This window comes from Phoenix dactylifera, chromosome 7 (assembly GCF_009389715.1).
Source record: "Phoenix dactylifera cultivar Barhee BC4 chromosome 7, palm_55x_up_171113_PBpolish2nd_filt_p, whole genome shotgun sequence".
Lineage (NCBI taxonomy): Eukaryota > Viridiplantae > Streptophyta > Magnoliopsida > Arecales > Arecaceae > Phoenix > Phoenix dactylifera.
The window spans coordinates 4,121,804-4,144,125 of NC_052398.1; the positions used below are offsets into that span (position 1 = coordinate 4,121,804).

General features: G+C 36.5%; 2 protein-coding genes and 1 long non-coding RNA gene across 7 annotated transcripts; 2 read left to right on the forward strand and 1 right to left on the reverse strand.

Moving 5' to 3' along the window:
- Nucleotides 1–1,003: 1,003 nt before the first annotated feature.
- On the reverse strand, nucleotides 1,004–8,173 carry LOC113462426. Of its 4 annotated transcripts, none has more exons than XR_005512471.1 (3): nucleotides 7,861–8,113; nucleotides 3,402–3,472; nucleotides 1,004–1,617 (listed from the first exon to the last, which is right to left on the reverse strand). XR_005512471.1 is itself a non-coding variant. In XM_039127984.1 (3 exons), the coding sequence occupies exons 1-3, from the start codon at nucleotides 8,169–8,171 to the stop codon at nucleotides 1,547–1,549; spliced, it is 432 nt and encodes a 143-aa protein (XP_038983912.1). In that variant the 5' UTR covers nucleotides 8,172–8,173; the 3' UTR covers nucleotides 1,004–1,546. The 4 variants fall into 4 exon arrangements, 2 of the variants coding, with proteins under 2 accessions (XP_038983912.1, XP_038983911.1); XR_003384717.2 differs by having other exon boundaries at nucleotides 1,004–1,596; nucleotides 3,348–3,472; nucleotides 7,861–8,112; XM_039127984.1 differs by having other exon boundaries at nucleotides 1,004–1,596; nucleotides 7,861–8,173.
- Nucleotides 8,174–8,820: 647 nt separating this feature from the next.
- On the forward strand, nucleotides 8,821–10,365 carry LOC103702313. The gene is made up of 3 exons (XR_603289.3): nucleotides 8,821–8,974; nucleotides 9,072–9,135; nucleotides 10,025–10,365. It is a non-coding gene; the product is annotated as an uncharacterized LOC103702313 (long non-coding RNA).
- A 6,105-nt stretch (nucleotides 10,366–16,470) lies between these two features.
- On the forward strand, nucleotides 16,471–22,064 carry LOC103702311 (sm-like protein LSM7). Of its 2 annotated transcripts, XM_017841608.3 has the most exons (7): nucleotides 16,477–16,621; nucleotides 16,705–16,769; nucleotides 17,175–17,261; nucleotides 18,550–18,631; nucleotides 20,582–20,653; nucleotides 21,236–21,288; nucleotides 21,728–22,064. In XM_017841608.3, the coding sequence occupies exons 3-7, from the start codon at nucleotides 17,259–17,261 to the stop codon at nucleotides 21,815–21,817; spliced, it is 300 nt and encodes a 99-aa protein (XP_017697097.1). In that variant the 5' UTR covers nucleotides 16,477–16,621; nucleotides 16,705–16,769; nucleotides 17,175–17,258; the 3' UTR covers nucleotides 21,818–22,064. The 2 variants fall into 2 exon arrangements, with proteins under 2 accessions (XP_008782900.1, XP_017697097.1); XM_008784678.3 differs by lacking the exon at nucleotides 16,705–16,769 and having other exon boundaries at nucleotides 16,471–16,621.
- The last annotated feature ends 258 nt before the right edge of the window (nucleotides 22,065–22,322 follow it).

A 22,322-nucleotide genomic window follows, 5' to 3' on the forward strand; every position in this document is an offset into this window, starting at 1 on the left:
GAGTAAGGGCAAACTCATATGTCAGTATTTTAGTTTCTAAAGAAAATTAAGGGCAGCATTCCAATATTCATAAATGTTTCTTCTGAAAAGAAAAGGAACCCATGAATTTGGATGAATCAGTCAGGCATGAGAGATGACACATTGCAACATATCTATCTGTAAGCACCTTTTGTTCATGACTCCTGTCCAAATTTGAGATTTGATCAAAAGATTGTGCAGTTCACCCCCTGCGCCTAATTCTGATGATACCCAAAGATACACTACGCCCTAATCATAAGCATGAACAGATAAAAATAAAATGATAAAATTAAAGATATACTATAAAGTCTTATATAAAGATTAGAGATTAATACTGTATAAGAATGACATATACCATATAAAAATTAAAGATATACGATAAAAAGTAGTGGAAATAGAGCAACAATAAAAATTAAAGATTGAGAGGTTGTCATCTTACCTATATTCTATATAAAAGAATGGGGATAGTACTTCGTAGACCTGGGGTAGATAAAGTGAAAATGAGAGCTGGGTTCTCTTGTAATTGATGCAGGCTGCATAATACTAAATTGAGGAAATTTAAACATAATAAGGCAAGAAATATGGTAAAGTCTGAATAAGGAAAATTAGATCTGAGTGCAGGCATAGAAGATGAGCTTAACACAAAAATATTAAGGTAAGCATATTATATTATAACAAGGAATAGCACAGTTATTGAAAAATTAGAAGTAGACATGAAGCAAATTTTAAGGGTCAGCAGTAAAGATAAAAGTTGTTGAAGGATCTGGAAGTAGCTGGATAAGGCTTATTAATGAAAACGATATTCAGAGAAATGATTAGGAGATTTTAGAAGACTTTTGTTCTCTAGGTGGCCTAGCAATCTCTTTGATTAACCATGAAATCTATTGGCTAATCCAACCAGATGGCATTCCACGGTTATACCTTCCTCCAATTAGCACATAAAGCATAAAATTTGTTTTGGAACAAGAATATAGAACAAAAAACATGAATCAAAAGCTTGATCTCTGGCATTCCACTCTCAAAAGAAATCAGTGTTCCAAGCAAGAAGTTGCATGGACATACAGTATCACCAAAGTGATAAATAATTAGGCAACTTAATTTGGACACATGTTCTCACAAGAAGCTTGCACCTGCTAAGATTACCTTTTCCAATGTTTCTTCTCAAGCTATCAGAAAGCGTCATTTAGGTAAGGTTTTAAATGTTTATCAAACAAACAGCTAAACATGTATTTATTGCAATTATACAAGATTTTAATGTTATCGATAATCAACATTTAGAAAGCACCAAGCACAGCTGCAATCTACAAGAGCTACATCCCTATGGATAGCCTTCCTGGAACATCAAACGAGTCAATATTTTGCAAACAAACAGACAGTTTGCTGTGGTGCATGGAGGGAGGAAGGAGCTATCCCTCAACAGATGATAGTGTGCTCCGTGATCCGTGTCTGATCATCCAGGCTATTGGAGAACTCAATGGTTTCAAAACTTGACACAATTCTTCATCAGCTGTGATGTGTTTTGAGTAAATCAGCAATATCCTACACAGTTCAACTTGAAACAAACTGCTTCCTTTGCCACTGCAATTCATTAGATGCAGGCTGATAAAGAGCCCTATCAGCAAAAATAAGAAAATATGGACCATATTTTGTGAATACATATGACAACATATTTAGCATAGAATGTACAAATTTTACTTCTGGAGAAGAGATGCACTTCCCGTCTTACTGATGGCAACCACATATCAAGATAAAAAGATTGTGGTACATGATATTAAATGTAGCAGCAATGTAGGAAGAACGTGTCTAGATTTTGGAATATATCTAACATGTTTGATTACAACAAAAAATGAACCATTTAGAGCTACAAAGCTCATCTCCTTTGGCAGCTGATCTCTAAAAATATAAGCTGCCAATACAATAAGCAATTTCAGAGGTACGTTATAAAAGGTAAACTATTAAAAAAGATGGAGCAGAAAAATAGTTGGCGTGTATAACTTTAAAACAATTGTACTGAGCTAAAGAGCGTCACTTGAGTTCTGGGAAGAGCAGTTTGATGTCTAATGTTCAATTAAAGTATGAGGTACCTGTTTTTAGATCAACCAAATCATGTTTGCGACACACTTGGCAACATTCTTCGAGACCTCAAAAGTCATGGAGTTAATATCTATTTTACCAAAATAAGGAAACATAATGTAAATGATTCTGACATCTGCAAGGATGGTGATTCCCATTTTCCTGGCATTTGACTCTCAACGGCAGACCAAGCCGCATGACCATATCATGTAGTCAAAAAGCCTTTTGATAACAATCTAGTAATTTGTTATGCCAAAACTCACACCTGAATAGTTCTGTTCTTAGAAACAATATTGACTAGAGTTCAAACACCCTAACATTCTAGTCCAACCACCATGTTATTTCCCTGCTGTCATGCGTCTTCTGGATACTAAAAACCAAAACAAGAGTACATCCTCTCCACCTCCCAGGACAGTTAGGTTAACCGGGAAGCTAACTTTCAGGAGGAAAATAGCATTATAATGTTCCTGATGCTGAGAATTAAAGATCATTGAAAGCACATACCAGTCAAAGAGCATCTCATATTACCATACAACTATTCTCCGGAACATTGATAATCTTATTAAGTGATCAATTCAGAGTCATGCACAAATTTCAATCACTATGAAAAATTTCAAAAAAAAAAAAAGTTCCAAGTATATTTGACTCTGAGTAACCTCAGCAAGGAAAGGTATCCGAACCTATGTTAAAGGGTCTAGAAAGAGCATAAGAAGATCTAAGCTAACAGAAACTGAAGTAGTAATAAGAAATTTGAAGAAGCTTGTATTAGTGCTAGGGCCCTTAGGATGAATGACAGGATAATGAGGTACCATAATCAATCCTAACAATTGGCCTGAAGGTTAGTATTTTATGGTTAGGTATTTTTTGGCTTAGAAAAAAGCGGACAACTGATCTAGGCACCAGTGTAGAATATCCATCGGTAAGATGTTTACACACAATAACAACTCACAGGCTGGATAGCATAATTGACCAGCCCTAAAAGGTACTGAACCACAGGTTTCGTTTTTCCTTTGGACATTCGCAGCATTTTAAATTGCTTGCTGCTTATATAATCAACCACGCAGATATGAAAGCCATGCAAAAGAAGACTTCTTTGACAGCTTGTTCTGATCCGCATAGTCAAATGCCAGAGGGAGCATTCATGCAATATCAGAAAAGCCATAACTCCACCAACTGTCTTTTTAAACAAAAGAAAACAAAAAGCTGTAAGAATCAGATTAAAGACTAATTCCTATTTATTGGTAACTTAATGTCACCTTCATAGGAGAACCTGATCCAAGTAAGCCTTTGTAGCTTTTTTTAAGTAATACCTTGCAGCCATTGTTCATTTCTTGCCATCTCGAAAAGTCTTGGGGATCTAAACTGCTTGGAAACAGGTAAGCTGCACAGAAACAAATCTGTCAATTGTTATTGTGAACACACAAAAAATCCCCACCAATGTGTAAAAAGAAAATCTCAAGAACTGAATATATTGAAATTATTAAAGTCATGCCCATTTCTTTTTAGAATTTTATTTGTATGCATCAAGGTATTGGTTAAGTTGCAAGATACTCTGATCAACAAAATGTCCATGTCAAGATAGGATGGAGAGGTAGAATATTAGTACTACATTCTGCATGAAAAATTATCAAAGCTCAAAAGACATGCATCAAGATCTGAAATTCGAAAGTTAAGTAATAAAACAGGAGGATGACACATCGGGCAACAGATCAATATCATCTTCACCCAAATTTAATTTTGCAACAGTTTGTGTAGTTCTAATGAACCGTATCTAGGAATAAGCATTTGCCAAGACACTGTATCATGATCGAGAATTCATAATCATACAACCAAGATTTGTTCAACTATTAGAAATTAGCCTTTCAAATGTTACTTAGTACTCCCTAAGCAGGATCCTATATCAATGCATATCATTTGAAATCATTTTTCAGTTAGGTTTTGTTGCTCCATCTTTGGTTACTTGATGTTTTCAAATATAAGTCCCTTGATTTTCACCCGAAGCCCCAGAGATCATCTTTGCAAATGATGTGAAATACTCAGGGCCCTTCCACTTATCCTCTAATAAAGCAAATCCTAGCCATTTTTTATGCACTCAAATATTAAGTACTGGTGTTCCTAGCCTCAGATACATTCACCTCAGCATTCTTAGCTCTACAACAAAACATATGGAAACTGACCCTACATTTGCTAAATTAAAATCCATATAATAATGCTGAACCCGTGTGACGTAAAAGCTTTTCCAGCAAAAAAAAAAAAGAACAGTTAGTGAAAGAGTAAATCCCAAAGCAGATAAATATTAAGTTCAATTACAAAGAGTAAGATAATATTATGGACATAAAAGAAATATTTGATAGAAATACACCCTTGCACATCTCTGGTCAGGTCACTCACCAAAATGTTCTATAGCCGTTTGTTAGTTAACATGTTATAACACCACAAGAAGGGAAAAAAGAACTAACCAGTACATAGGGGCAAACAACTTCTTAATGCATACAAGAGAGTAAGAATGAATCCCAACCTAGGTTAGCTACAACTCTCTCTACCTCTCACAAACGAGGATGAAAAAGAAAAAGAAAGAAAAGAAAGCAGGACAGTGTGTCCATACGTTGCAAAGGAGATCATAAAAGTTATAAAAGCATGTCATGGAAAAGTAACATATACCTACAACGACCACACCTAGCAGATCAGCAAAACGCAAAAGTGTTGCCAGTTTGGCTGCTTGCCATTTGCTGGGTCATGCAGATGGATAACCAACTTAGAAATGTCTACCAAAATCTTTCTTTGGAACAAAGTACCTGTACTGATGCACTTCTTTTGTTTATCTTTAAACTCAGTTAAAATGCAGCATGTGACAATAACTCAAGTAGCTATACAGCAGATTCTAATAAGAAGAATTAGATAGAGTGCCAAATGGGTGGGTTCTGGTCAGATATAGGTTGGATCAGATGCTGGTGGCTAGATATCTATTATCCCCGAATCTGGTCTGTTTACTAAATGGGTCAAAAATCCAAAACCGAACCCAAGCTCTTCATTAACAAGTCACCTAACTGAACCCGCATACCCATTTAATAAACAAGTCAGATCGGCTTAAATGGTTTCAATGGTTTATACAAGTCAAGTCATAATTGAGTTGACCCAACCCAACTATTAATAGGTCAAAATGTGTTAAATAGGTCAGGACTTAAACCTAAACCTGATCAATTAATAAACAGGTCAAGTCGGGTCGACCGGTTTATGACCTGAATCACTTGATGCCAAAATTGAACCCACTTAGCTCAGGTTAGTTGCGGGTTGAGTTGGTGGGTTGAGCCATAAATTGCCACCCTTTGCATTAGGCAACAAAAAAGTATGATATTGCCCAAATAGATGTGATCTATGAATTATTTATTCTATTCTTACTTATTAGACCTCCACCTTTTTAACATTCTAATGATGCTTGAGCTCAAACAACACTAAGAAGAATATCTTTCAGCGGCAAAATAGACAGGAAGAGCTACAGCAACACCCGACAAAATGAAACATGAAAGATCACGAATATGTATTTTCCATTCTCTGCAATATGTTCTCAAAACTAATGGAAAACCTTAAGATGCCAGAATCATCTTCTTCTAAAATTAAGATTGATAGGGCAGTCTAAATTTGTTTTTTCTAGAATAAAGTGATACAGGCACAAATGAAACTTAACTTGATTTCCTGGTTAGAAGATCGCCTGTAAATTAAACTTAACTCGATACAGACCCAAGTGATACAAAACCTCGGTAAGACAAATTTATAAATTTATTTGATAACTCCTTGCAGTGATAAGAGAAAGTGAAGAAGCACAACAAATAACGACTGGCCTAATAAAACTACAGAGAAATAGAAGATTTAGCTGTAAAAGTCAAGCATCTAGAGACTGGGAACATGATTTCAAATCACAAAAAATACACCCGTTCAGAGCACCAGAGGTACCATCAGGCTCCGGAGCAAATATCATTCCATATTTTTCTCAAAACATGACCTGTCTGTGCCCAAATGCTCAACCCAGATCCAACCCTCCTATGACTGGTTCAAGATTGGGTTGAGCCAAATTTGTATCAAACAAATCGGAATCGGTATCCCTTCTTCTTCTTCTTTTTTGAGTTGGTTCGGATAAGCTAGCAGGTCTAGGTTGAGAAATTCCAGCCTTAGTTAGAAGCTGTACGCTTTGGAGCCTTTTTATTCAAAAGTAACTTTAATACAATTAATGGCATTCAGCATTTTCAAATGCCACATATTAATGATCTAATCTATCAACAAACATCTTGAAAATGTCACATCTTTACTACTTTATTATAATACTCTATATAATAAAACAAGGTTGCCATTATCTAGTTCAGACAGTCTAATGGTTGACAAATTTATGCATGATTACATTTACATATGTGTAGTTTTACAGAACTTTAGCCCATGTTGTTATGATGATGATCTACCATAAGACAGACATGTATTTGCAATCTCATATGCCAGCAATGCACAATGTTGATGCCACAAGATTTAAAAGCCAACATGGGCACATCTAACTCCATCGGGATTTCAGCCAGTACCCAAGACCACAGAGTAAGTTTACAATAGCCAGCTAAATGACTGGATCATGCAATAAAATACCCATGACCCGATAATGCTGTACGTAGACCTCTTGTCCATTGCATGAGTGCTAGTGAATTCTTGGGTCTCAAATAGTTCATGAACCTTAATTTCGCGTTTAAAAAGGTGCCAGATCCTCTCAATACCCAGATAAACTATTTTGGGCTCCACATGCACCACCTATCCTGACGCCAGTCATGACATTTTCTTAGTCACCCAAAAACCACAATGAGACAATTCAATTAGAGTGCACATTTATCATAAAAGTTTCAGTTCAATCACCATGTCAGTGCTACTCCAATCCAGCCAACCACCATGTGAATGCTCCAAAAGCATTGTGTGGCATGAAAGAGGCATGTGACAATAAACACATTGTATGAACCATGCTATGTTTTGCCATCTTGAAAATAAACATGCAGAAGAATAATCCATGCATATTCAAACAAACATATGATGCCATACTAAGATTTACCTGCCAAAGGGAATGCTGCTTTTCAGAATAATTCTATACTTCTAGTTGTTATTAGTATCCACATAACTATTTATAATACTCATCTCGGTGACTTACGACACCTGAGTTTCTACTGCAAGCCCTGACACCGCTAGTTCTTAAAACTTTCTCTCATCCTATGTCCACAACTCTCCTTTCCCTTTTCAACTAGACGAAAAGCATCACAAAAGAACAGACTACCACCTCAACGTGCCAGAATCACTCTTTTTTCTCTTCTTTCCCTGGTACATTACATAACTAATCAGATTAATAAGTGCCACCGACAATTCGCAAACAACAAAATTATCCACAGGAGCTTAACAAAGAAGCACCCAAAGTCCATCGAAGCAGTTCATGGGTTAAAGAAAGGTCAAATCAACGAAACAAAACTACACTACCAAAACAAATCCCAAATCTACCTGAAAAACAAGAGAAACAGCACGCAATCATATCAAAACAGCAAGGGCGACGAATCCGACCCCATAGGACAAAATGTTTCAAAGAGAGGGAAAAAAAGGGGGAATCACTTACAAGCCAGGAGATCCCGCAATCAAGAACTACCCCATATTGTAATTCTTCCTAAAACTCAAGAAACTATACACAAACACACAACGGAGATATGGAGCAAATAAAGAATCGTTCTTGTTGTTGTTCTCTTGCAAACCCTTACGTACCTCATGAGGTGCTCAATCAGCCGATGAGAAAGAGGGCAAGGGCGACGAGGACGTGGGGATCCATCGAGTCCTCCTCCTTCGGGGAAGAACCCCTCGGCCTCGATTACGTTTGGGATGGAGTTCTCTTCTCGCCGTCTTCCTGGGGCTTCGGAATTTGGCGCGCTTTGGAGGAACCGCAGCCTTTCAGCTCGGCTCCTCCCGTGACCCCGTCCTCTGTCGACAAAAATCCACCGCAAAATCGAATAGATCAAATCTAATCGAATTTTAATCCCTTTCCAAACGCAAACATAATCTTTTGCCGCGCAACGCATGCCGAATTCAGATCTTCCGTCCATACTACTAGTCGACCCATCTCAACCGTACACTACAGCGTCCAGTATGGCATCACATACGTCAGTTGCGACGCCACATAATAACGGAGTGGTTTTTTTTTCTGCATAAACATCGACCTAAATATTGAATTTTACATAATTATTTTTTCAAAATTAATATTTATATATATATTAAAATATTTGTTTTGCTATCTTATTTTTTTATTTTTATTTTTCATATGTGTCATGACGTCTGACGCCATTGTTAAAAATTAACGGCTTAAAATTAAAATAATTATAATATTTTTAATGAGTAGATTAAAAAAATATTTATAAGACAGCTGCAATGAAAAGAAAATTAAAATTTTATTTTATTTTTAATTAAATAAATATGATTTTTATTAATGATGTTGAAAAAATCATATAATTACAAAAAATAATATTTTATGAATATATAAAAATAAATATATATTTTAAAAGATACTTACGTAAATTTAATTTTTTTAAAAAATATACGTGCAAAAAAATTCTAACGGATATGATGAATCCGTGTAGTCAGCGCGGACGGTAGAGATCTTCGTATCGGCTTAATTCCATACACGCGTTTAATGTACGTACGCGTCAATTCTACGCACTCGTCTACTCTGTCTCTACACCCCATAAAATGGCGGCCTCACGACGGAGTAGTCGAGAGCTGCGGCGACGGCCGTTGTTTGCTCCGCCGTGCGCGGTGCCCAGTGTGGGATCTTGAGCGCCCGAGTCTACGAGAGTTGGTGCCTCCAGCGTCTTTCTCTTCCACGACGGTATCCATTCTATCTGCGATCCCTAACTTCTATGTTTTTTTCCTCTAAAGATTTCTTATCTCTTCGACAAACCCTCCTTGATTTCCACGCCGAGAAGGATCTCGAGGCGTCTAATCGCCCTTCCCAAGAAATGCCCTGGCAACGGGATTCTCTTTGTCAAGGTGAGCATTTTTCTAAGCGCCACGCCACCCAAACCACACCCCCCCCCCCCCAGCGATTAATTCTGTCAAGACTTGTTCTTTTTCTATGCTCTCAGTGATTTGGTTTGTCAAGATTTGTTCTTTTCCCCGGTAACAATCTCAATGTCGGTTGGCCATTGAAGATCTCAATGGCATTCTTACCCATGTTCCGTTTTTTTTTTCCTGTTTTCTTGACATTGGTCCTCTCTTCTTTTCTGTCGAGAAAGCAGTACTACTTGATTGATTTCTGTCTCGATATATCATGTCTGCGGATTATCTGCAGGGCCGGATCATGCCTTAGACACGATTAAGGCTCGACATGATTTTCTTTGAATTACTTTTTCTCGTCTGTCATTCTTTTTCGGCTTATCTGATGCCTTTGTTACGAGTTGGATTTAGTGTTATCTATCATGTTTCTTGAATTCTGTGAATCTTAAGTTGCCTTTCGGTCTTCTCTGTCTTTTGTCGGTCTGTTTTCTCACTTCTGCAATTTCTCTGCTTTTGAATACTTCAATACACTGATGTGGGCTAAATTTGAGCATATCTTATTCTCATTCAGTACCCAACCACAGGCAACAAGTGTTTTCCCACGCTGTATGGGTATTCCCTTTTCTCTTTACAAAGGGTTCTATTTCTAAATCAGCGGAATAAATATTTGTAAAACCTTGACCAGTTTTATAACTTGGCTGTCAATCAGATTCAGTTCTGACTCAATGGAAATAAATTTTATGTTTGATACCTAGAAATTATTAGCATTCTCTTCGTATGAGCCTACTGCACTCATCGGTGTTCTTGCACATGATTATACTGCATTGTAGTGAGAACCAGTTGTATGAGAGCTTGCATCATTACCTCAATCTATATCTTTCAGATGTAGGTAGAGAATGGAGTAGAAATTCAGAGAGTGCTGCTATTGGATAATTCTAGGATTCCTGTGCGCATACAACTGTTGCTAGTACTCTTCTGTGATTGCTGCTTTGGATGTCAGTTTTGCGTGTTGAACAGTTAGCTGCTCCATCTTGCAAACAGTTTTTACTGTAGTTTTGAACAGATGATGTGAAGTGTTTGGATAATCTCAATGCAGTAATATAGTAGTTCAAGCAGGGTGTTGCTCCCATTAGTTTGGCAATGTAAATTCTGATCATTGTTTTTAGGCATGTCATTTTTGTTGCTATTAACATATAATAATTTTAGTTGAGAAATATTGCATTTGATCTTCTTTTTCCCTTCCTTGCATGCATATAGTGAGGTATTTGGGCCTGTGAGAATTTACGTATAGTGAGGTATTTGGGCCTGTGAGAGGGGCATATACCCGTTAATCTAATATTGATCTTCACTTTTCTTTTCTTTTTTTTCTTTAATAAGCTATTCATTCTTGTATTGCTGATATTGTATGGTTCCTGAATAGAATAACCTGTTTAATGATAAATATGATGTAATCTTATAAAAAAAAAGGAAACATTGTCTTTAGCAATCTGCACACTAAATCATGCATGCAGACTGGAGCAATATGTCTAACATGAACTAAATGTACATGTAACATCAATTTATATTAGGTGACTAAACTTTTTAAATGTTACATGACTTTGGACGGTTGACATCTTATACAGGTATGTGACAAAAGAACGAGGTAAAGGAAAAAGTTAAAAGCATCAAAGTCTTTATAGATTTAAATAAGTTGGATTTATCTTTTTGGAACTACTAAGCACATAAACATAAAGATAGTGTTATGAAAAATCTAATGAGTAGAATATGAAATCACTTAAGTTAGAGAAATTATCTATAAGATGATAATATATGGAGTCTTAAAGGTAAAAAGGATGCCTGCAAGCCCGACAAGCAACAATGATTCCACTATGGTCAAGAGAAGAATCATCTTCAGTTTAAAACTAAGAATGCAATACTCTTAGGACATGTTCCATACCAATCTTACCTAACAAAAAAATTAATCAGGTCACTTGCTAGGAGATCTGAAACTTCAGTTTTGGATTATTCCTATTGGGATCTTTGATGCAGCACGGCATACATGGAATATTAGATGGGGGTGATATAGGATGCATCCTAAGTGTTGCAGTGAGAATTTTTTGATTTTGCTGCAACTTGAGAATCTTTGCTCTTGGCTTCTATCTTCTGCATAAACCACTGAAGACTATCCTTGTATAAGCACTGTAAGAGCTGATAGTTGATTTTAGATGTGTGTCTAGCACAGGCAATTTAAAAGGTTTGGAAGTTTTGAGAGTATTATGAATACATATACGGATCTTCATTTCTCGTTTTGCGTGGATATATCATTTTAAGTTAATAAAAGCTGTCCTTTGATGAACATTTTAGGAGTCTAGAAGATTCGTCTATAATAGACAATTCTTAAGATTTGGATGTTTTGAGGCGATACAGTTCGTACATGTACAAAGTAGTTGCTAAATTGGCATAGGAATAACAATATATATAGCTAATTGTGTTTTAGATTCACATGTATCAATGCATCATAAGTAAATCCTAGTTTATATGCTTTACAAATGTATCAATGCTACAGATCATAGTCTCATGGATCATGAGTTAATCTCATGGATCGTGAGTGGATGAAGATGTGCTTTTGTTCATTAATGTTCGAGGTTGAATTCAAAGTTGTTGGTTCCCAATTTTCGAACCTAATCCATCATCTGCTTTTACTGCCAAAACTAAGATGCACAGGAACTCTTTTAGTGATGGAATCATAAGATGCTGCAAAAAATGCTAATTAGTGGTGGTTTTACCTACCATTGTGAGTAATTTTGTTTTTGATGCTTCTATATTTAACACCGGTTTAGCCTAATAATTAGTTGGCAAGACTTAATAATCATCATTAATAATATATATTTATTTAGCGACCTTAGCTTATCAGCAACCTTTGTTTGGCAGCCATTGTAAAGATATGTTGAGTGGACTATAAGGCCCAAATGGTTCGATTCTGCACTCTCTCTCTCCCCCCTCTCCTTTGATTTCTTAGCAATCTCTCTCTTCCTCTTCTTTGGCCATATTTGATGTTGCTTAAGAAAGTCTTTTTGTGACTTTGAAAGTGAAAATATGTTTTTCTTATGAGTTTCAGTAGAGTCTTAGCTGTGACAATTGCCCTGTTTCTAGATAGGTTGGTGGTATCATAAAGAAGTGAAATTTCCAGATATGTTAGCTGTATTATAAAGAAATAATATCCTGTAGGGACAAAAAGAAAAAAAAAGAACAAGAAAGCCAGAAGTTAAGCACCAAAGAAATCGAACATATATGATGAACAACTATTTCTGAAAGCAAAGACTTCAAAAACAATTTAGACTCAGATGACCTCGAATCAAAAAAATATGAATATCATTTTATAAATAAATGTTTAAGGTTAAGATATTAATTTTAAAAAAAATAAAAGAATCAAAATGTTTAGAATAAATCCAACCAAAAGCAAACCCATGATAAGCTACTTTAGTATCAATAAGTGAGGACCACCTGGAGAAAAGAAAACATTAAAAGAATAGGGTACTAAAGCAAGTTATGATAATCTAACACGTAGGATGGAAACCTGAAAAAGAAAATTGGGTGCAGAACTGTTGAAGCAAAGAACATAGCTAGGCAGAGCTATAGGGTTTATTAAACTTGAATATAAGAATGGTGAAGGATAAGTTGAGATAACATTAGTAATTGAGTCAATGGGTGGAACACTCACTTGGAAAGTGGGGAATTGTTAGGACTTTGGACCCGATACATATCCAGCATTAGCTAGTACGTGGAGAAGCACACTCGGGATGCGAATGCAATGTCTACTGCGAGGTTTAAGGAGTAGATTTGAAGAAGCGTTAAGGAGATTTATATAGCTAAACAATAAGAAATAAAATAGATCTTCTAATGTCAGATGCCAGAATGGTGTCTCGACTTTAGAATTTTCAAAAATCACGTAACCAACCTGTGGCTTATTAATTCATCATTAAGCAATATCTGTCAATCCTACAATTAGTTAAACTATTTTTTTTTAAAAAAAATTCCTCTAATTGGATGCAGTTAAGATTCAATATATCATTTTTCTCGCAAAACAGAAGAAAAAAAAATCAATATATGTGCAGTATACATAATGTCTAATATTTTCTATGCATATTCCAGATACAATGCCCCAAAATACATGTTTTTTTTGGTATAAAATATTTTCTTTCCTTATACTGTTAAAGCAATCCTCCTTTTAGGGCTCCTTTGGTTCGCGGGAAACATTTTTCCCCATAGAAATATAATTTCTGAAAAGCAGATTCCTAGGAAGCAGATGATTGGGAAAATACTTTTGGCATATTTGGTTGACCATGGAAAAGTAACAAATAAAAATTAGATCTTAGAAAAGTTATATGTAATTTCTATTATACCCTTATAAAAATTAGATCTTTAATGACTCTTTAATACTGAAGGGCATTTTGAGGAAAAAAATAAAAATGGAGTGATTTCAGTTCATAAAATGTAGATATCATATTTTCATGAAAATACAACTTTCTCGTCTCTCTCATTTGAAAACTCCAACCAAACAAGATGCATTTTATTACTTTTTCGTTGACCATACTTTTTTCTCTTCTTTTTTCGCGAACCGAACGAGCTCTTAGTGTGCTGCTTAGAAATCAGATATGTTTTCTAATAGTCTGCTAGAATTATTCATTGGTGTTGCATTGCTTTGCCTTCCTTGGTGGGACCCATTCGACCTAAACAGCCGAGATTGGTGGTTTTCCTCTGTCAAACAGCCTGGACCAGCGGGCTCCCTCTTTTTAAGTCCTAAGAGATCGAGCAATGTTAGGTTCCACGGCAAGTCTCCACACCTGTTCGTGCCATCAATCATCTTCCATACGGCCCTTCGTGCAACGTATCCTTTACACCAGTATCCTAACAATAGAATAATAATAACCTCGACGAGCGCCACACCTCGTCCACAATACAGCAAAATCATCCAATAGTCTTCCATGACATTGCATCGGAAGCGACACATGTCGTCCGGTCATTTGCCAAAACTTAGCTAATGCTACGCCATGCGGCTCACCATGACCAGCCACCTGCAACGACCGGACCCGGTCAACTCGTTCGCCGATGTCTGAGAATTTCCATGCACATGCACGTAAACAGAACACCCTCCCACCCACCACATGGAGGCCACCAACTCCACGAATAAACCAAGGCCGCAGAAGCCTAACCTCTCCCTCCGTTAATTTCACCTACCATCGTTGGCAAAAGCAGTCGCCAAGCCTCCTATAAAACCCCTCCCGCCCAATACCTTGTCCCCTCGAAGGACAAAAACATTCAAGAGAAAGATCTCCATCCAAGCTTTTTCGAGAACCCAAAAGGCAGGCTCCCGGCGACCTAATCTCTCCGACCCAAGAGTCAATTAACCAGAATGGAGATGAAGATGATTGCTTGCATCGTCCTCGTCGCCGCCGCCTCGGCCACCACTGCATTGGCTGCTGAGGCCCCGGCACCGGGCCCCTCCAGTGGCTCATTCGCAGCCACTCCTGCCATCGGGACCTTGATTGGTGCCTCCGTCTTCTCCTTCCTCACCTACTACTTGCACTAGATTCTTTGCGATGAGGACGGAAGAGAGAAGTTTCAGTGTGGTGTGTTCTCAAAATGAATGAATAATTCCTCATTAATTTGTTTATCATTTCAATGACAAATCAGTGTATCGGTTATTAATTTGATTATTATGTTTGTTTCTCATTTTTCGTTTTTTCTTTCACATCGCTTTGGCTTGGCTTGTCTTGAAGGAAAGGTTGGATTGTGAGATTGGTTTTTATTTCATTCATTGCGGTGATGAAGTTAATAAAATCCCACACCTTGTTATATATATGTTCTTGATTATTAGGCTACGACATGGGTTGGTTGAATGACGCAATTGATCGATCATGGACGGTTGAACAGAACAGAGCACATCAAGCAGGTCGGTTCCACCAGCTGTACATGCCTTTGTTTTATCACCCGCCATTAATCAATTCATGGAGAGTGGTAGTGGGTGAATGAACTAAACCCTGATCAGTTTCTTTTTCTGAGCAAAGTCAGAATGAAAGTCTTTTTCCAGGCTCCAGGGGCACCATACCCTGAAAGCCTGTGCCCCCCTTGTACTTTCTGCCAGGAAACTCCAAAACTAGAGGAGGGCTAATTACTGAAACCCTATACCATGCACATGTAGATTACGTCCTTCATTGAAGCAGTGTTTGGTTGGTCACATCCTTGATGTGATGTGCTGCTGCCTCTCGGCGGAGTGGCTACAGGATGGACCAAATCAACTATTTAGGTGGGCGAAGTAACATGCAGAAACACGAGCAAAAAGGAAAGCCGCGCATCACAAATGCTTGTGCATCTTCCTGGTCCACCAACTTGGTGATGAATCTGATTCAACTAAAAATTATACCTCTTGATAACCCTACCATGGCAGAAAGGTCTCGAGGATGTGATCCTCCATACCTATCTGCCAGTTATATATAATGGCTCATTTGGTGGTAGCAAGCCATGGGAATCATCGCTTCTACTAATATATAGTAGACACCAGCCATTTTGTTATGATCGCTTTGGACATGCAGGGTAAAAGCTTTGCATGTTCGTTACAAACACCAAGAGAGGAGGGACGAAAAAATTAAAAGGTGGTGGGAAGAAATGAAGAAAGAATGAACAGAGAAAAGTCAACCTAAGAGATTTTTTTTTTTTCCTGTTGTTATCCAGTACTAAAATTCTTTCCGGTCATTGAAGTGGGGTGTATATATGCGTAACGCAGTCTATATGTGTGATAGTTTCGGCTTATAATAGTAGAGAGAGAGAGAGAGATTTGGATGTCAACGCATGCCATTGAGAAGCTTCTCCAACTACGTGGCCCTTACATATCAACCGGTAAGGCCATTGGGTCATTGGAACTTCTGATTATTGGTACCAGCAACCGACAATCTGGATATATGAAAAATTACTACATAGTTATTATAATGCCTACGTTCGCAGGGAAACTCCGTTTCTAGATCAAACATTCGGGGGTACGTGGATCGCCTGTATCTTTCGAGCGAAAGAAGGATTTATCCTCCTTCGCGCGAATCTAGCGTTAGATCATACAATAGCTGCTTCGAGATATGTGCGGGCGGATGATTGAAGAAGTTTGGAATGCTTTGCGAGATCCAACGGTTGACGACGGGAAAGAAGATCGTTCTTTCGCGCGAACGAGACAACCCGATCCCGAGGATACCAAACCGACAGCAAGCGAACTTCACAAACTCCGTTTACAAAGCCAAAATGTCGGTCGCAGATCCAATTATTGTCGCGCTAAAGTTATTTCTCACATTCAACCAATCATCTCGTGACGGGTCGCAGTGCGGTCATTTGGGACCGGATTGGGCCCTAAGGAACCGGGATTCGTCGCGTTGTTTGGATTTAAAAGAATACTAAAAGGAACGGCGCTGGCTGGGGCGAGCGGCGGCCGAACCACTTCCACTGCCGCAAGCGATAGGTAATTCTTCTCCGGCGCTTCTTTCTTCGAATTCTGGAATGAAGGTTTTGATATTTAGGGTTTATTTGGGGATACACTTCTAGGGCTCGGGGATCGGATTTCGGATCGGGCGAATCTCTTGTGTATTGTTATTGTCATCTTGCCATCGGTAAAAGATTATATAAGCTTCTTTCTTCTTTTCCTCAAAGTTGATAACTTCTTTGAGATTTAGGCAAAAATTTTGTTAGATATTTTTCCCCTCAATAGTTAATAGTTATTTGTTTTGTTTTTTTCACTAACCTTGATAAGAAAGAAGATCCCTTTGTTCCCTTAATTTTTTTCAACCCTCCTATTAAATACGTCGTTTGCTCCTTTCGATTACCCTTTTTTTTATAAGAAATGAGATCCTTTGCTTTCCTTTTTTTATTGTGTAGAAAAATAATCTCAAGCTACATCAAGAATTAAGCTTTTGATCTTTCTCAAAAAAAAAAATTAGGGTTTTCATCTTACTTCCTCTCATGCTAATTCTGTAATCTTGGAGCTAATGTTCATTGATGTTGTTTTTTGGTCTCAGGTTATTGTGTTATACAGTCAGTTTAGTTGGTTAGTTTTGGAAGCGCTGAAATTGGGAAGATCTTAGCGGGATTAAGATTATAAAATGGTTAGTTCATTATGCTAATCCTTGCTCCATCATCAATAATCAGGCTCTACAAGTTCAAAAAGTATGCATTTTTGTTTTATTGAATGCATCAGCATTGACTTCGTACGAGCAACCAACTGGTTTAAATCTTGAGAAATTGTTAATCTTAGGTGTCACAATCATGTTTCTCAAAAATCATGTAACTTGATGTGTAATATATGTTGTGAGAGCTTTCCATCACGTTGGTCGTATCAACATCTTGCTAAGCTTCTTAATGTCATCCGCCTTAGCCATTTGCCTCATAACGAGTGAACAACAAGTTGTGGTTTTCTATTTGGCATTCTATAAGATTTTTCTTTGTTCTGTAAAGATTTTCATTTTTAATTTCTTTTTTTTTTCAGCCAGTCCACTGTTCGTAGCTTGTTTGAATGAAGACCTTGTACTTGGATAGCATGTACTGATACACAAATTCCACATGCTACTTTAGAAGCATTATTTAGAATCAAGTCCGACATTGACCCAATGTGCAATGGCAAACATTGGATGTGTGCTGAATTTCACTAGGACTGATCTAGGTGTAATGTTTTTAGTTAGGGACACAGGTGTTTGTATGCCAAATAAAGTTAGACATGCATTAAAACTCTTTCAAGCCTTCCTTGGAGTGTGCCTGAATGAAACTTGTGTTATTACTAAAATTCTCATGTTTTAATCTTATAGCTATTTTGATTTTCATGTCTCATAAATTTGCATCATGATACTCCCAAATTTCACTGCTGCATCTCTCCTGTACATGTTATTAATTGCATTATCTGTTTCATGGTCAATTTATTCATTTAGCAATTTATGTTATGGCAACCTGTTTTCCAGTCTAAAAATTATGATTCTTGTCTCAACTCAATGTACTTATGATGCTCTTTTTCTAAAGAAAAGATGTTCTGGTCAGTAAACTAAGCCATTCATGTGTTGTTTTATCATCTGGAAATAAATCACGATCCTTGGGCTACCACCTACATTGCTAGACAGGAATGCTAATGTTTAATTTTATTGGAATATATGAGTGTATAGCATATAGGACTCGAGGGCTCGGAAAATATAGACTGCAGTCTTTCTGTCGACTCTTGCTTATCTGATAAGCATATTTTTCAATCAAAACCACTTAATCATCCTGTCTATCAACTTCAATAGGATACTTGTTCTTAGTAGAGTTCTTTTCACTATATTAGACTTTTTTTTTAATGACTCTGGACCACCTTGTAATCCTAAATATTGTGCTGATCTAAACAGCTTATTGCTTATTTATCTATTTCAGTCAGGCCGGAAGGAAACTGTTTTGGATTTAGCAAAGTTTGTTGACAAGGGTGTCCAAGTCAAGCTAACTGGTGGAAGGCAAGGTATGTTCTGAAGTTCATGTTATTTTTGTACACTCAGATTTGTAATTGCTATAGTAATATTTTGCAATTGCTAGCTATCAACCATGTGTTAATGCACGTGTTACTCAAATGAGGACTCATTACTTAAAAATATGAAATAAAATAATAAAAAATTGAATCTGGTTTTTTCATAAAAAGTTGCACTTAGGATGCCCTATCTAGAGTGACTATTTTGGGGCTTTCCAATGTTGTTTAGGTCCCATCTGTTTATGATAGGCTTTAAATTTCTGAAAGTTTAGTTCTCTATAAGAAGCGAAATTAAATCAAAAGTAAATTTAAGTCGAGTAAGATCACGGTCAAAGGTAGACCCATTTTGAATGAGGAGAAACCAATATATGCTTTGGTTAAGAAAGTTCATAATATATCCAAAAAACAAACTTGTGAAAATAAATAATGAAAATAAGTATGGGTACTTTTGGAAAAATAAGTTGGGAAATATTGTGAATTTTATTCTAGTGTTAGGTTTTTTCAGCATGTATCTTTATTATGTTCAATCGTATTTATAAGAAACCAACATATCAACCCAGTAAACAAAGAGATTTGTAGGAAACAATGTATTCTGACTTTGCTCGCGCTGGTAAAGTATTATAAAGACCAATTTATTAATAAAAGCTAGCACAAAGTACCATATGGCACATACTATATGTCTTTCGTTAATATACACCGGAGGAAAACAACTATAATAGGCTTTGAGAGGCATAAGTTTCTTTTTTTAAAATTTCATGTCAGCATGGTTTTCTCGATATGGCTTCTTTTCTTAAAAATTCCAACTCTATGATGTATCTGATGTTATTAGAAGTTAGAAAGGAATTCATGACAGGCATAATATTGGACCAAAATATGATGATTACTGCAATGTCCTGCAGCTAATGTATGTTTTATCTGGAGAAAAAAAGGAATCTTTTAGAATGGGGATAATTAACAAACTATTCATCAATGTTATTGCAGACGCTCATATACTGGTTCACATGAGAATTGCATAAGCAGTATAGGCTGCATATACTGGTTCCCACACTGCACCCCCTGCGATTCTAGCAACTAAGGTCCATTATACTAATCTTCTGGCAAGTATGCAGTTCATGGTGAGGAAGAAGATAACCAAAATGATTTGTGTCACAAGCCATTATCCTTCTATTTAAGAGAAGCCACAGCCAAGGGCTTAAATACTTGGTACACCCCAAAAAAGGAATCTGCCAATTAAGGCTAGTATGCAATACCACATCGGTTCCAACTGGTAAAGTGATTTGTAGTCAATGAACTGATCTTGGATATACAAGCAATACAAGATTAGAGTGGTAAAGCAGAAAAAGCTTAAGTAATAGAAAAAATAGAAGAAAGGAATTTACTCGTAGGAAATATTTTTTTTTCAAAAAAATCGAGTTGTTTCTTTGACCATGTCTGGATACCACAATTCTAGTATCATTAGCTGTAAGCAATGGTAGCCCCTGATCGTTGCTATTGCCTAGTGTTCTAGGCAGTAGAAAAGGAAAAGAAAAGGAAAAGGACTGGGGAGGAAAAAAGAGATGAAAGGAGGGGGGAAGAGAGAGAAACAAAATGCGTACAAGAGAAAAGAGGAATATGTGGATGAGAAAGAGCGGAAATATTCATGTCATAATTTTCAGGTTGCACTAATTTGATTTCAATGATGCTTCAAAGTATGCTAATATAAATGAAATTGTAATTTATACTCATCTCCAGGTTATGACATTGTTTATAAATCTGAATCACTAATATAGTTGATATAGTCAATAATGAATTTCTTGAAGATGGAGTTAAATAAGATCAACATCAAGGTAGAAGAGCAGATCCCCAAGTTTTTGGGATAAGACTTCTTGTTTTATGTTTTAATGATAAGACATATTATCTGTTTCAATGTTATTTACCTGAAAATTTAGCTTTATCTTCTTGCAGTTACAGGGACTCTGAAAGGATATGATCAGCTTCTAAATCTAGTGCTGGATGAAGCAGTTGAGTTTCTAAGAGGTACTTGTATTTGCCACACAATCTGGCTCAAGGTTAATTTGAGCTTTTTTATCATTCATTGTCTTTTTTTTAGGAAAAAAAATCTCTATTGTACATGAATAGAATTCTTGAGTTTGCATATCAACATGTGATGTGTGTGTATATACAAACATCTACTTGTTCATTAATGTCATACAAAATATAAGTATAATATCGTATCTTTGTTTAATGAACTATGTATTGGATGTTATTAGTAGATCTTTTTTCTTCAAGATATGCTCAAGTCCTGAAATTAGAGAAGCAATGCTATGATTATGAAAGCCATTTCCAGCAGAGATGACCCCCTTTTTATTTTATGAGTCTATTCATCTTTCTTTTGAGGTGGATGCTTTGTAACATCCCTTATTCTTAAACAAACAATCTATTGCATGGAATGGCTGGTGCTCTTCCCATTTAGTTATGTGAACTATGTTATTTTTGTTGGGTCTGAGGGTCAGCTGTTATCTCTTCAAGTCTTTGTAAAAGATTTCTGGGTGTGATAGACATTTTTTTTTGCAAAGCAAAGAGTTCACTTTTGTCCCACCTGTTCCCCCACTTTTGCAGATCCTGATGATCCCCTGAAGACTACAGATCAGACCAGGCGTCTTGGCCTAATAGTACGTACCGTTATATTTGCAGCTTTTGCTTATTGTTTGCTCATGTAAGAAACCTTACTTAAAGAAACATAATATGATGCAGTATCCTGTTAGACCAAAACATGACCTTGACTGATGATTCAACTATTTTCTGTATAGCCATAAAGTAACTAGGAACCAAAGATCCTGTGGGAAGGAACATGTGAAAATTTCAGATGCTTTCGTAGAAATCTTATACGATCAGTATTGTCCTAATATGTAAACATGCAAACAAGATATGCCATAACAGTAAAGTTTTTTGGGAAAGGAAGTATGAAATTGAGGTATTCTTTTTTTTTTATTTTTTGAAAAAATGAAAACAAGAAACCACAATATGTTGCTCGTTTTTTTTTTCCAATAAAAAGAAAGCAGATCTGCTCTCTGAACTAAATTTTGTCTTTGATTACTTGGTTTATCACAGGTTTGTAGGGGAACTGCAGTGATGCTCGTATCACCTACGGATGGAACAGATGAGATTGCCAATCCCTTTATGCAGCCAGATGGAGCCTAACCTGATCTTTTTTTTGCCTTTTTTCGATTAGCATTGTAATTTTGATGTAAAATCAGTCTACATTATTTTGATATTGTTTTTGCTCCCTCTGGAAGGGGGAACTGAGAAATTTTTATTAACTACGCAAACATGTTCCTATTTATCTTTGAGTTGAATTATTAGCAGCAATTCTTGCTTAGAGAAAATGTTCCAGTATCAGTCCTATTCTTGGGAATATTGAAAAAAAAATATCCACTTTGTTTTCATATTTGTAAGAAAAAGCATCATCTGTTATCATTATTGTTGTTGTTAATGCTGTTGTTGCACCTAACTACTAAGACATTTTTCACATGTGCATCAACATCTTTTAAGCGCTTATGTACTACCTATATGGGCAGTTAGGTTTTGCAATATGATAATACTGTTTCTTTTCTTCTTCTTTTTTTTGCAAAATTCCTTTTAAATTTTTACCTGCTTTTGTGATCGTAGCAATAAATTATCTAAATGATACTGTCCTAGATAGAGC

What these genes read in the sequence shown, in the direction of transcription:
- LOC113462426 (XM_039127984.1), bottom strand. Translation starts at nt 8,171, where the DNA reads ATGCGTTGCGCGGCAAAAGATTATGTTTGCGTTTGGAAAGGGATTAAA. An exon ending in CTGATTGAGCACCTCATGAG is followed by an intron (nt 3,473 to 7,860) that starts GTACGTAAGGGT and finishes GTTTCTGTGCAG; the next exon opens with CTTACCTGTTTCCAAGCAGT. An exon ending in AAATGAACAATGGCTGCAAG is followed by an intron (nt 1,597 to 3,401) that starts GTATTACTTAAA and finishes AATGAATTGCAG; the next exon opens with TGGCAAAGGAAGCAGTTTGT.
- LOC103702311 (XM_008784678.3), top strand. An exon ending in GCTAACTGGTGGAAGGCAAG is followed by an intron (nt 18,632 to 20,581) that starts GTATGTTCTGAA and finishes ATCTTCTTGCAG; the next exon opens with TTACAGGGACTCTGAAAGGA. An exon ending in AGCAGTTGAGTTTCTAAGAG is followed by an intron (nt 20,654 to 21,235) that starts GTACTTGTATTT and finishes CCACTTTTGCAG; the next exon opens with ATCCTGATGATCCCCTGAAG.